At 37.9% G+C, this 15674-nt stretch overlaps 1 protein-coding gene across 1 annotated transcript in view; it reads left to right on the top strand.

Annotated features, from left to right (window-relative positions):
* The window catches only part of LOC144468685 (furin-like), a 240005-nt gene that overhangs the window by 6419 nt on the left and 217912 nt on the right, over nt 1-15674 (top strand). The window contains exon 2 of the mRNA XM_078178326.1: nt 4279-5612. Coding sequence (XP_078034452.1) covers nt 5454-5612 — 159 coding nt within the window. The 5' untranslated portion in view covers nt 4279-5453. The remainder of the gene's footprint in view (nt 1-4278; nt 5613-15674) is intronic.

The following is a 15674-nucleotide window of genomic DNA, read 5'->3' as shown; positions in this document are numbered from 1 at the left end:
CGAAAACTGTTTTCAAAGCCACTCTAATTCATTGATCGCGTTCATAGAGTATTTTATCGAACAATTTCATGTAATCTGCATTAGATTTCTATGCAGCAAACGCACATGCACATTTAACCCTGCTCCCGAGTGAGTAAACATCGCAAACGCAGTTGAACGTGATCGCAGAGCAAACGGTCTATCGAATTGTAATCGCGGTTTGAAAATGGAATCCTTTTTCATGAAACCCAGCGACCTTTAAAATGCATCGATAATAAGAATCGACGATCGTTCCTATTCTGTTCTTTGAATCCGTAGAGTTCCTCCTTTCAATATCAGACGCTATCAGAATATCGAACGTCTCGCGAAAAAATTAGTTGCAAGGTAAATGTCTGTTCATTTGCAGTGCAAACTGGAGAACGTTCTGCTAAAATTCAGGGCTTGAATCTAACTTTATTCCAACTTTAATTTAACTGTAAATTTTTATAAATAGAGTTTGTTGGTAAACTTTGAACTTCTAAATTCTTTACTTTCCCGTTTTGAAGTTAACTTTTATTCTGTTATAAAACTTTTACTTTAATTCTGTTATAAAAATTCAATTTTCACAGTTCATTTGTATTAGATTGTTGAATATAAACATATATTTTGTTAACAGACATTTTAAATATAAATATAAAAGTTTGTGCTATTCGTCAAATTAATTTAACATTATTGAGTATGTCGTGATCTTTACATATTTATTTTACTCTAAGCTCACATTGCAGGTTAAAGTTGTTACGAGTTAAAGGTTTACTTATAACAGTAAAGTTAAAAGTAAAGATGTAAATGTTACATCGGAACAAATTTTTATTTTTTATTCAGAAGTTTCAATCTCTCATTAGAACCAATTGAAAATTTGAACAGTTTCATTCAAGCCCTGTTTAAAATTAAAATAATCACCGATTACGTAAAACAGTGTTGCGAATAGTTTCTTAAAAAACCGAGCTCGAAACAAGCGATGTTGCGCCTCTTGTTATTATCGAACACGTGTTAAGTACACTGAAATAGCGTGCGGTTCTACCGTTTTTAGAAGCAAATATCTTTTTTCCTGGTTACACAACCTTGTAAATTTGTGGTCAGCCGTGAATGATAATGATAGGATTAAACGCCTCCTCGGCGGATTCTGCTTCTAAGAATTTTGCATTCCATATGCGTTCCACCATCCGCTATTAATTTTACTTTGTACATGTTTGGAAACTGTGATGACGATGTTTCGACACGTTTGAGAGAATCGCTGGACAACATTAATTGCCACTTTCGTTTGTAACGCTATACTGAATTGAAGTTTGTTACTTGTTTGCGAAATAGTACGCGTTCGCTAACGTGTGCAACTTCGAAAATTGTAAAATGCAACATTTGGTTTGGGTGGATACGAGTTTATCCGAAGCGACTGAACACGTTCGTGATGTTTGTGATTTTTGCTACGAAAACGTACACATTTCTATAGAGTGTCTACGATAAATATCGATTCGATTTTCTTTTTGTGGTATCATCTAGCAATCGACCATATTATTGACTATTCTCGCGCCTCTTCATAAGATATATTCGCATAATATAATTCTAGGAATTCTAGTTTCGTCGAAAGAGCGATACGAATTGACGTGTTTTATTAAAACAATATGTACCGCGTCGACGAGAACTGTTGTTCCGCTTTATGCGCACAATGGATATCCTCTGAAAAAGAAAAATTGAGATAAACGTTGCAACAGAAGCGCAGTTTCTTCGGGAAGCGTGGCTACAGTTACGAAGAATAGTAATCATCTCGAGCGGAGAGAGACGGGCATTTCCATACTTTCCGTGGGATCCCCTTTTTAAACCGATTCTGCAAAATATTATGTTCGCACTATCTGTTTGAAAACACAATGTTTTGCATTAGAATAATAGCAGAAACACGATATACATACATGTTATATTACCTACGGCCGGATACATTTTTAACGAATACAATAAGAGAAACGACAATGCGGGTTATTACAAATAATTATCACGTTCCCGTTCATCCGCTATTGTGCGTGATTATGTGAAAAATATGGAAAACACGATCCGGATGCGTATCTTCCAGCAAAAATCCAATTTGAATCTCCATCAAATGTATAAGCGAACATTTTTGTGCTTCGGTGCATCATTAAATTGGAAAGAACTTTTTGTTCCATACGAAATGATCGCGCCTTTTGTGCCTCTGTTTCCTGTTTTACGTAACTAATAACGCTCGTTAAAATTCAATGAATCTTTTGAAAGCATCCATTACACTGCAATTAGGTCGTGCACCAAATTATGCGAAGCACAATAGAGGCTTTAAATATCATTCGATTAACTCCTCGTTCCCTTTTCTCTAATGCCGTAGACTTTCATAGACGTCTTCGGTTTGATCGCAAGTGGTCGCAAGCAGATGCGTCAGGTATTAATAATGATCCATGATCTGGCCGCGTACAGCTCATCGCTAACTTCTCTCGAGCATCGCATAAACGAGAGGGAGAGAAAGAGAGAGAGAGAAAAAATAGGCATACCTTTAGTAAATCTGTCGTACGATGGAAATCAGGTCGCGTTACATATTGAATGCGATTTTCCCGGCGCACCATGCAACTATTCGAACGCGGTATCGATCCTGTTTCTTTCATTTCAAAATCCAACTCGTTCGAGCACTCTTCAACCGTGAAGATGATACAAGTTGAGTGAACGCAGCTACTGAAAACATGAAACTCCGAAACCAATGAAATTTGCACCGAACCACGACCTTTTCCATCTATATAAATCCGATTTTGCGGTTTCCTATCTGACAAATCACATATGAAACATGCCTGCCAAATATAATATTTAATATCGGAGCATAGCGCCCGCGTTTTTCGCGTCATGCGCACAGCCATTTATTTCCGAGCCGATATTTAGCCGATTAACCTGTATCTGTCGTTTTAGGAATAATGAGTCTTCTAGCTGCTCAGTATCTTTGGCATGCGCTCGGTTCAATTTTTTCCCTCACGAAGATGATGTATCTCATTGGATATTGGTTTAGATCAGGCTCTTAGCTAAGTCATTTCGTTCGTTTAATGGGGTATTATAGTTGGTGCGAAGCGCGCGTGTTTTCAACTTTGTCAGGGATTTTTTTGCAAGGAAACTATTATACCTTTTGTAGTGAAATTGACAAGGTTTATTTGTACGTATTTCAACGACGTTCTCACAGGTTTTGGAACAAAGAAAGTTAAATCTAGTGGTAAATAAACTCTGAAGCACTTTTCAAAATGGTCGTGAAGAATTACTCGAATAAATAGATAGAATAATTTGTTACGAATAATCGTTATTCGAGAACTACTTTTGACTGGAAAAAATTCGTTTGAATAATTATTTTAGATAAAATAACGTGAAAATTTCTTAATTGGCATGAATTCAGCTATAGCAGGTACTAGAACGGAAGACAAATATCGGTAATTAAAATAGTGGCAATGCCTTGAAATTTGATTATCAATTTTTGCACGATTTGTTAAACTGTAAGGGTCTACAAAATAGAAAAAGAAAATAAATTCTTGGTTGATTATAGTCAGACATGTACTAAGAACCTACCTAAAATTTTGAGTCGATTGATCGGTAGGTTTTGAGATATGAGATATAGACACCATTTTGAAAACCATAATTTCGAGATAAATTCCTTTCATTTTAGAAATGTGCATATAAAGTTTTGGAGATGTATTTTTGAAACTACATCTTTTAAGAATATGCAAAAAAATTGATTTCTTCAAAAGCTAACACTGAAATACCTCCTTAAGCTTTCTGTATAAATTCTCATTATTAAGTACAATTAATGTAAAAAATTATTGTCGTAAGTACAATTAATCTATAAATTATGAACAGATACTATACTTTCTATAATTTTTATTCGAATGAATAATTTTTCAAATTAATTCCTGTACAAATAGATACAAATATACAAATAACAAATAACTTTTTATTCGAATAAAATTATATTCGGATAAATTGTTATCTAGATACATGTTTATTCGCTTAGATAGTTATTTCACCTAGATAATAATCTATCTCGACGATGTCGAATAAAATTTCAATCGTTAATCCTTGTCTTTTATTTGTCATCCGAATAAAGTCCAGCTTTGATTAGTGCGCACAACTACCTCTTTAAACCGTTATCTGGAAAACCCGATTTTCTCTGAAGCACACCTAAAAGCGATTTACAAGAAACAAAAAAACCAGGTTAATCGCATCTTGATCCACGCATCAAGGCGCCCTAGCTGAAATTCTTGGAACGTTTTTCAGATTCCAATTTGGCCTAGCAGGGAAGAGGACGGAGCCGATGTCGGGGTCGGAGGACAGGGTCGGCTGAACAAGAAGAGCAAGCAGGAGGCCGCGTGTCTCCGACGAGTTTTCGTAGCCCGGTCTCCAGGTCGGATGTGTGCGAGCCCATCGGATATCGGTCGATAAGTTGGTCGGTGTACGTGGATTGAATGGCAGGTCGAGCCCTGGACTCCTGTCGCAGGACAGTCTCCTCACGCTTCCGGCTGACCCTTGGATAAGGCTGTTTCTCATCCGAAGGACTCGTTCGCCGGTGGGCTAGCGAGGTCTGCCCGTTGCCAGTTGGCGATCATTAGCTCCGATTATCTGCGGAGCCTCGCGAGATAGGAGATAGGGGATTCCGAGCAGCTGCGTGCTGCGAACGATCGTCGGGGAGAGTTCTCCAACCCAGAGGCTAGCAGAAGGTCCGACATAAGGTTGGCAGGAAGGTCGGGGCCGGTCAAGGTGATATTCCGATGAGGACGGCGGTGTAGAAGAAGTTGGTCGGCGTTGATCCATCGTCCAGGTCAGCCACGTGCACCGTCGACGTCCGCGATTATTGGCATCACGAGGATCACGTTGATTTCCCCACCAATAACGGCCACATGACTTGACGATCGCCCCACCTACCGCTGCTCGTCGTTAAGTGAAGGCGGCGACAGTGGCAGCGACGTCATCGAGGGAACGACGAGCACGACGACGGCGACGGCCGCGACGACGACGACCGACGACGACGCCGACGACGACGACGGACGTGGACGAGGAAAGACCAGAAATCAGAGATTAGCGAGCGGTTGCTTCCTCGCTGCGAGGCTACCGGGTATTTAACCAGTGACACACGCGGCTGCTAGCTCAGTTGGCGGCTGTCGGTCAGAAGGTGTTCGACGCTTCCTCGCTTCCGCCTTCGCTCGTTCGACAACCGACCAAGCGCGTCTTCGATCCAGAGGGATCACCGGTTTCCGCGGGATCCTCCTCGCGTGTTTTCATCGGTGGGTGCCAGTGTCCTGTTGTGCCGTTGTGCCTGTTTGTGTCGTTGTTCTTGGTATCGTCGTCGACCCGCGCGCCGGTTACAGTGCCGGTTTTTGGTGGATAGTGGTGGGTACCAGTGTCCAGTGCGAAACTGGAGCCGCTGGCGGCCGCAATCCTGAGGAAGAGCTATCATGTGCCCGCAGATGATTTCCGGACTGGCGGTCCTAGCGCTGGTGACACTAGGTGCTCGGGTAGCAGCGTACACCAATCAGTGGGCAGTGCACGTCGAGGGTGGACCGGAGATCGCCCAGAGTGTCGCCATGGAGCATGGGTTTCAGTATCTTGATAAGGTAAGAGGCTGCTTTCTTTACTTCGCGAACGATCTACCGTGGCCTCGAAACTCTTTATATTGTGTACTGGAGGCAATTGTGCGAGTTACCATTGAAAACATTTGTTTTGCTATACAGAGAGTTTTCATAATATATGTACAGGTCCCACTTCGGCAGCTGATTGTACGAATGAAATCAATAAGAAATGTCATAAATACATATCTTATCTATTACCTTCGTTTATGCGATATTATCAGAGCTGACTAATATTTGCTGAGAAAATATTTGAGATACTATCTTAAATAACAAATTCTTCGTAATTCAAATAAAATAGTACTTCGACTAGTAGGACATCAGATTTCGGTAAATAGAATATTTGATTTCGATAATCCGCAGCTAAAGCGTGAACTAAATATTTCATTTTGATAATGTAAAACGTAAAATCAAATAGTTTTTATTCGAGTAACACAGATAGCATACTGAAAATAAATTGTGAAGATTATTAACATAATGTGCAACGAGATAGCACAAGGATATTTTATGGGTATTTTATTTACGTTTATAATGCAAAGGACAAGCACTTCGTTTCATATGTCTAAAATAAATTTTGCACTATGATTTAGTAAAATAAAATTATTTTATTTGTTAATTATAAGTTAAATAAATCAATTATTCCAAGCTATGACGGAAATATTTCCAGTGTATCCCAAATAAAATACTATTTGAAATATTATCTTAAAACTTTGTTGCTCGGAATAAAATCTTTTATTTTTAAAAATACATTTCACCAAATAAATAAGATAGTTCGTTTTCAAAAATACGCGCATGATCTGAAATAAAGTATTTATTTATTATTTGCGATTCGAAATACTATTTTACCCAGATTCGGATTTAATGAATGTCTTTTATAAACAGAGTGAATTCTCTGAAAATAAAAAAATATCTTTCAATTGAAAATACTGATATACTACATAATAACATAGAGTAAGGCTTTCATTAAATTGCAGATACGCCAATAATGCAATGTGACCATTTTCAGCATCTTTTGTAAAGATTTTATATAGTTAAAACATAAAGTTCATTATATCTCATAAACGAAGATAGATAAGACATGTATTTATATGTCTTTTCTCAATGTTCTCAATTAGCTTCCAAAGTGGGCCTCACATGTTATGAAACATCCTGTATACAGAGGCCCACAAGTGTTCGTGCACCTTTCAAAATGCAGCAACTTGTTCAAAACTGGACTAAATTACTTGACATTTTTAGAAATGTTAGATTGGTTTACAATGCAATTACTAGAATTTTCCTTCTCAATTTTACTATTATTTAATATGACAACAAAATAAAAGTTTTGCGCATTTAAAATTTTTCTTATCTTAGCCTTTAACGAAAGTTTAAAAAATGCATTTTGTAGGTCTCGTTAACTTACGTGCATACTGTAAATATATAATAATATACATCAGTTAACGTATAGTACAGCTGGGAAGCATTTTCAAATGTTAAGATCTCTAGATTTGTCACAGTTTTCGCAAATAGTAATAATGTGCAATTTTCGTTGTTTTAATTGTTTGCAACTCGTGGCAATGTCAACCGATTTCGATAAAATTTCCGGTGATACCTAAGTTACCGAGATCTACAAGAAGCATTTTTTAAATTTTTGTTACGTAAAAAATGTTAAAAGAACATCTAAAATTTTTTTTATCATCCCAAGCAATTGGAATCTAGAAATATTCTTTATTTACTCATTCTCTAGCAAACTAGTCGGCGTAACATCTCAAAAGAAACCAAGAAATTTATGTTAATTTTAGAGAAATTATTGCTTTTTAAATGATGTGCGAATAATTTTGTTCCTCACTGTAGTGAAAATCCATCGAAGCTTTCAAATTCAAAATATTATCAGTTTTCGATGAATTTGGAACGAAGTATAATGTTTAAAAGAGTAATTATAGAATTGTATAATATTAAAAAACCGGTTTGAACCCTCGAAGAGTGGACCTTTCTGATAAAATATAACCGAGCATACTTACGAGCATTCACCTCTTTATTTATCATTCTTTTTCGACATATTTTGTATGATATTCCCTCTAAATGCGTTTGTTTTTCTATAAGTTTTGTGGAGACATGTGGAAATTGAAATTAGGTGTTAGAAACTTAACATTCACACATAAATTTCTCTAGTCTGGGTCCAATGAACCCTGACTACGCCGTCCGAATTTTAATGACGGTTCTGCGTCAGTTGGTGTACTTGGAGCATTTAATCTATTTTTTAGTCTAGTCTCCTTTTATAATCCACACACAAATAACGTAAAATTAATAAAAATTCAAGCTGTGGAAAGGGTTTTAAGAAAGTTATAAAAAGTTATAAGTATCAATCCTTTTTGAATAAAAGCTTGTACGATTGCTGAGGGGAGCATATGAATTTTGAATACAACCTTTGACAACATATGAACAGCATCGATTAATTATATTGTTTTGAGAAATGCCGACGTATACGTCTCTGCAATTTTGGCCACGAATTGACAAGCTCTCCAGATCACTGTGCGATCTTTCGAGGTAATTTAACTTCACGCTTGCCATGGTATTCTGAGAAGGAGAGTTTAGTTTTGTCGAGGGTTGCGTTTCGGGCGAATATCTTATCAGTTGACGCGTTAACTGTGACGTCGATGCTTGGGAAAATCAAGCTACAAGATCCTAGCTGTGCTAGTCCTTAATCAACTATACTAATATGAACTTCAATAAAAATTCTTTCACAATTTCCGAAAAATTGCGCCAGCCAATAAATCTATCGTAAAAAGCATTGAATTAGGGTATTCCGACAGTAATTATAACATGTATTAAAATACTTTATGAACAAATAGCAATGCTCGTTGTTGTTCTCGATAACGACGTGTGCATTTTGCACTGTAAATCAAGGCATCCGTGTATTTAGAAATTAATGAATTGACGCAGCTAGCGGTATTCTATTGTGAACCGTTTGCAGTTACCATGTTATTGCCGTGATATAAACGGCATCGATTATAACGATGTAAAATAACCTCCGCGACATAATACAATAATCGCATTTGTTAATTACGACGTTAAAGAGAATATGCCAAACATTATAATGTTCGCCGGATATAGATTTCTGGGAAAGGATTCGAATGAACGTATAGGCGATTAATATTGCGCAACGTTGGCAAAAGCTAATTGAGAAACGGGAGTAATAATCGTAGAAATTGAAAATCGAGTTTTCGGAAATTAAAATGCGTCGAATCAGGATACGCGGGGCAATTTGATTGCTCGTGGTAGAGAACGGTCTTCGAATCAAGTTTTAAAATCGTTCATTCTCGAATTGCAACGCAGCCTTTCCCGAAACGTTTGTTTTTCGGCGTTGTATTCGAACCAAACGCAGCGGTTCTGCCAATTTTTACGCGAACTTCATATTTTTGCCTAATGCCCTGCCAAAGTTGCTGAAGCTGCTGTTTCGCATATTGAATATGTCAACAGGTGCCCGTGGTTGCCGAAATCCGATGTCGAAAAGCCGAGCACGGGCGAAGGGTTTTCCAAATTAATGGAACTCGAAATCACAACTTTTTTTTCCTCGGCTTTCATGTTTGCACATCCTCGTGTTCCGATCACACGGTTCTCACTTATCACTCTATGGTGCTTCGCAGCAATGCCATCATTATCGTCGAAAGAATGCCTTATCAGCTTTCTGTACTCAGCCGAAACTGTAATTTTTCGATAAAGATCAAAGCCTATTTCGGGAATGAGCAACGATGTCAATATTTGCTGACACGATCCATAGTTGGTGCAACAACGTTTTTATAGTCGCGCGAAGCCATAAAACGCGTCAAATAAATTTTACGACTACTAGTAATAATGAAGCGTTTAGTTCCCAGACGAAGGTTGTAATAATTAATACCCTACAATTACTATTATTTATTATAAACAATAGGAGCGGTCGGTCAATTCTTTCCGTGAACGATCGGTTGGTTACAGGATGGAAATCATTTCTGTTTCATGATGAACGCAGTCGATGACGCGGATGTACCCGGAAAATTCGATCGTGTAAAACGAGGTACAACGAATCGAGCGAGAATGCCAACCTGCGCGTACATCAATCTTCGTTAAGGGCAGTTAATACTAAAAGAAACATCGGCGAACGGTCTTTTGTCTGCACTTCAATTAACAGTTTTCCCGTAGAAAATAACTTTTGGAGTATCTTTCGCGAGTTTGTTACGTTGACATCGTTATATGCTCTGTCGAATTCATTCTCGTTGCTTGCGACTATGGAATATGTATGAATATTCTCGCATGTAACGAAACAAGTACCTTTTATTTCATATTTTTGTTACAATATCATCGCGTTGAGTACAACGCGGAACGTAACCTACGACTGCCAGGCGGAATAACCGAAGTCGCAATCTCGTGTAACTTGATTTTGAAACATGACGAGCAGATCTCGCGTTTTCAGGCGGCGAAACTTATTGTCCTTTGACCAATATATTTTATATTTTTTCACAAATATCTAGTATGGCTGTGTTACTATTTAATCGCGAATTTTATGCAGTCGTTTATGTAATAGCAATCGTTATTCGTAATAGCAAGGTAAAATATCGAAGCTGCGACAGTGAATCTCTAGGCAATTTTAATTTAATTTCTCAGTTTAAAAGTTGTCTAGAAAATGCTCACTATATTCATAATTATAAAGGGTAATTCTGATCAAATACATGAAAATCTTTTCTTATTTTATACTTGTTTTCGGTAAACTTGTTTTCAGCATTTTCATTAAATCAATGTATGTAACACTCAACACTCGAGAAGTCTTTTTGATATAACTATCAGCAACGAATCGAAATAAAGATCTTTAAATAGCTGCAAAATTTTATAGAAATTAATGAACGGAAGATTTTGTTTTTATTCGTGTGTTTTACACGATTACCTTACGGAGTGGAAAAAAAAAGAAAATAATAGTCGAGACATATCATGTCGCCGTGTCGGCGACGTCGGAAGGGTTAATACAATATGCAAATCCGTATTCTCATTTTATGGAACATTTGACGCGCCGACATGGATTTACAGGGTGCATCTTAACCATCCGGGATCAGACGTTTTAAAAATGTTTATGCAAACGACAATATCTAGGAGGCGAATTCACAGTTTCCTGGCCCGACGACGAGATGAATTCGCATAAATCATTTGTCAATCAAGGTGACCGTGCGACAGAAAGAAGTCGCGGCGGCATGGCTGGCGAACCGAGTATTACAAATTACTATACCTCCGCGCGGAAACGAGAAAAATCTTCCATAAGATATGAGTCTGGCCGGGCCGGTATTACACGTCACGGAAGAAGATGAGCCCTGACATGATCGAGCCCCGCTTCTCAGGAATTTCTCACTTTGATCGCGAAACCACGAAAAGATTCCCAGTCGCCATATTGGGGCCGATATAGAGAAATCTATCCGCGCCCGGAATAAGAGCCGTCTCGAACGCACGGTTTCCGGACGATAAGCTGTGCATATGAAAAAACCTGGCTGAAACGGGGATAGATTTAACGCATCGCGTATTTGCTTATGCCGCAAAAACCATTGCGGGTTGCGACAAATCGAGGAAAATCAAGCAACCGCGTTCTACAACGTCGATGCAGCAAATTTATCCTCGACGCGAAAACGCCGCGCTAAAAAGCCGCTTCTTTTTTATCGGATTTCAACGAATTTAATTTTGCTTTCCTCATGCTCTCGCCGAAGGTACTAAATTCGCGATGCATACATTTTAATGAAGTTGCACGCGGATTTAAAATCGTTGATGACATACTTTTCCAAAGTAGCAAGCTCGCATACCTATATGTCAACCCCTAATTCCAATTAGTGTTCGAATGTTCAGGTTTGCAGTGACATTAAGTCTAACCGTGCGGTTTGATTAAGACAATTTGTCCGACTTCAGCCGCCTCTTTCTATGAAGTTATTCCACCTTTTTTGGCGGCAAATATTTCCACTCTTCGGCCACATGCGCGCGACACAGTTTTAACCTGTTGAAACTTATACGCTTTCATAACGTCCTGCATGCCACCATATTAAAATTTTATTCGTAACAAGTCACGTTCAATGTGATTTATTTGACTGAATTGGTATGATACGCGACGATAACCTCGAACTTCCGGGTCAGTGCGAAGACATGATTCACTGTGGATTGGATGCGCAGTAAAATTGTGGGGATGCAAATAGTGCTGATCGACGTTGCATCCAGTTTCAGATAATTGATGCTTTATTTCGTAAAATCGATGTTTTAATATTTCGATTAATCAAGGAATCGATATCTTATCATTTTCGGTGTAAGGTAATATATTTGATCAGCAACAAGAAACAATAGCAAATTCTTGTTCTATTCATAGTTGTTTAATACTTTTCTTTTAATAACGAGAACCTGCTGCCGTTGTTTCCTGCCCATAAAATATTAACTTATACTTTTGTGTACAAATGTACTGGTCTAAAGGTCGATCATGCTAATTTGATAGCCGAGCTCTCTCTGACTCTCTACCTTTTTCTTTTGAACGCGGTCCATGATGATTGCGATACCAATTTTTTAATCATTAGCCATATCACGAATGAGAGGTTTTATTAACGCATATGATTTTTATTGTTTCCTTACTATTTTTTTACTATTCGTCGAAAAAATATATACCAAACTTATTCTCAACGGAAGCACCGATTTTTTCTGATGCTTTTTGGAGGATATCGATTACAGAAATTCGATACTTTTTACAATTGACGTTTTTAACGCCGACACGTTTGTTTCAACATCGCCCGTCGCTAGATATAAGGGCTTGCCTGGAGAGGAAAAGTACCATAGCAATTTTCTCGCGCCGAATAACAGGTGACAGCTTCCTCGAAGATAATTTAAACGATGAATCATGGATACGATGATTACGTTGACTGAGTGCCGTTGTAAACCCATTAGGATTTCGCAGTATTTTGCTTGATTCCGTCGTTTATCTAATTTCTGTAAGCTAGGTTGCCGTTGACTGGCTCGCGTAATCATTGTGTTTATACGTTGTTAATTAACGGCTTCAATGGTCGGCGGTAGTTCCTTCTCATCGTGAAGGACGACGGAAATTAAGCTTCGAACGAATCTCCTTTCTGCCTAAATAGTTTTCACCGAGACTCGCCTCTATCTTCGCTTTCCGTGTCAGTACCCGTTCGATCACGAAAACTAAATGAAACACAATCTAGCGAAATGAACCTTTCAATGAAAGACAGCTTCAATTGGGCTACGGATGGCACTAAATCAATCGACCGCTCAAGGCCGATGACTGGGAAGCTATTCTCACCGTGTGCCACAAGTATTTTTTTCCTCTGCAATTGCATTTGCAAATCACGATTTACCTTAACAGGCAATAGTATTCCCAATCGTTCGCAAAAATTGGTACCAGTTAATTCTTTACACTAGAATTATTGTCAACGTAAACATGACTAACGCGTATTGCTTTATGACAACGACAAGGCTACAATTTCTATTACAATATATGTTTCAATAAAGAAGTTCTTATCAATAGAAATGTACTCGTCGAGGTCATGCGAACATGTCGCGATCAATTTGCATTCAAGAAGTACATAATCAAAACGTAATAGTAAACAAGAATAAACCTATCGTCGCAATTAACTGTTTAATGTAGAAATTGATCTCATCTGTGTCGAAATTCAAAGCTCCGAATAATCGGAGCAAGTAGTCGAATTGAATTTCCGGAGCTAGTTTCACGATTCATTCTATCGTAAGTGAAGACACGTGGAAGCATCGATAGCTGTTGCATAACGTCGAGTTGTTAACGACAGGAAAACCCATGCGCGGCGTGTATGCTTCAACAATAACACGCGTATAATCCTAATGACGTCGAAAAATACAATAACTTTCGACATGACAATTTTGAGTCGGGTAATTTTAATTCGATTTCAAACGCGTACGCACGCGATCCTAAATAAGTCAAAGAAAAAGTGAAACGGAAATAAAACGGAATCGTAATGGCGCATTCGTTGGTCGCAGTTGTACAGCAAAGTCTGTCGAATGGGATTAATGTAACGTCAGAATTTCACCTTTATTGCACGGAGAGCGCGTGACTTCCACGTTTAATCAGATTATTTCGGTGCCGGCCGATATCGCCGCAAATTAAATTTCGCTCGCACTCGCTCGCTTAGCTCGCATGTTAACTTTAGCACATTTCAATGACCCCCGTGATGAAGCATATTTACTTATTTTTTCGTAATAGTAGCGCACACACCGCGTGCATGGCCGCGTAATGCGCCCGGCTATAGTTTGCTTAGCTATCTCGAAAGCACGGTTACGTTTTCAGTGGCAATTTACGCCTCCTTAAATATGCGGCAGGTGGGCCGGGTAAACTTGTGCCACGAAAAATGGCGCACGCACGTCTAAATCAGTTTAAACTAAACACTTGGATCTAATTTACGTTCGAGAACATACACTTGCTTTCGTTCTCTTTCCACCGAACGAATTCCCGCGGACTCGCAGTTGGGACAAAGGCTGATTTAGGCCAGAGTCGCGCACGAGCGTCGACAAAACGGACCTTATCTTCTTTCCTCGGTTTTCTAGTTAGTTGCAAGGACAAATTTTCTTATAATGTCTATAATATAAATAAGTACGTTCCATGAAATATCTTTTCGATTTAAAATAGTACAGTGGTAACAATGTACTTCAGTTTAGAATGTAAATTTTACTAATGTGTTTTTTCCAGTTTTAGTGTACGATAATAGAAAATACAAACTATTTCCTTTTCTTCTTAAAAAATTATAATTTTCAGAAATTAATTTTGTACTTTTGCCAGTTTTAGTGTACAATAACAGAAAATAAAAACTATTTTCTTTCTTTTTTTTAAATTATATTTGTTAGAAATTAATTTTGCAATAAAAACGGTAATAATGAAAATAAAAAACAATGATAAGAAAAATAAAAACAAAACATAATTTATATCTCAAAGCTTTGTAATTACTGTTGCAACATTTTATTTGTTGAGAACGTACTCATTATTGAACAAATCCAGAAGAAAATAAAATAAATTGGTCCGTCCTACACGGTCGCACTACAAATTGATGAAAACATAAACTAACAGTTTATTCTTAGTATTTGTAGAAAAGTTAATGCAAATGCAGGCGAATCTCATGAGTATTTTATAAAACAAACGTAAAAAATAAATTTCTTAAAACCTTTTCGAATAATATCATTTAAAATTTTTGGAAGAGTGATTTTTTTTATTTTAACAATAAATCGAATTCTTAAACATAATTAATATACAACGTATTGTCTTAGTTATTTTCTATGAAAACCTAATATTAAATGTCTTAAAATTAAAGGCCTTGTCACTACACAAATTATATATCATTTATAATAAAATATAACATAAGAAGTTTAAGGTGTCGTTCTTGTATTGTAGAGCATCATGGTAGGTTCAGTGTCAAATAATTATGTTTGGTCACGTCTTAGAATATCGAGCAACATTTTCAATCGATTATCAAGATAACATTATCTTTATTTGACTTCTCGTGGTAAAAATTATCGTACGTGCACGAAAAGCAACACTTGAGACGTTCCGGTGTTTTGTTTCCACCTCTGCCTTGTATTTTCGCAAACTTAATGCGTGCAAATTGCGTGTAGATATCGTTGGGGGAACAATAAATAATCTGCTCATATCGCCGCAACAAGTTCCGCCGTTACTTTGTCACCAACTTGGGCAAGGGTAAGTTGCGAATTCGCGGGAAACCGACTCGACTTACACAAGCGATAATTCGCCGATATTTCATGCGTTTTAGCATTCGCAATGTGAGAGGGAACAGCGACAACGCCGGTCGATAAGACGGAGGGGATTCGCGAGAGTACACGTCGAGACGAATGCCGTTTCCTTTGTGTCGTCACGATTGTAAAACGGGGAAGCATGCTGGGCTTTTATTATCGACTCTCTCGTTCCCTTCTTATTAATTTTGCGAGCACAGATTGCACACTTTTTATTAATGCCGCCGCATTGTAAGCCATGCATTTCCTCGCATCGCTGACGTTTGGTTACATCATTCTCCGCGACGTTGTAAGAACGTAATA

Source organism: Augochlora pura, chromosome 4 (assembly GCF_028453695.1).
Source record: "Augochlora pura isolate Apur16 chromosome 4, APUR_v2.2.1, whole genome shotgun sequence".
Classification (NCBI taxonomy): Eukaryota; Metazoa; Arthropoda; class Insecta; order Hymenoptera; family Halictidae; genus Augochlora; species Augochlora pura.
Note: the sequence above shows the minus strand (reverse complement) of the source record. Positions and strands in the feature narration are given on the sequence as shown.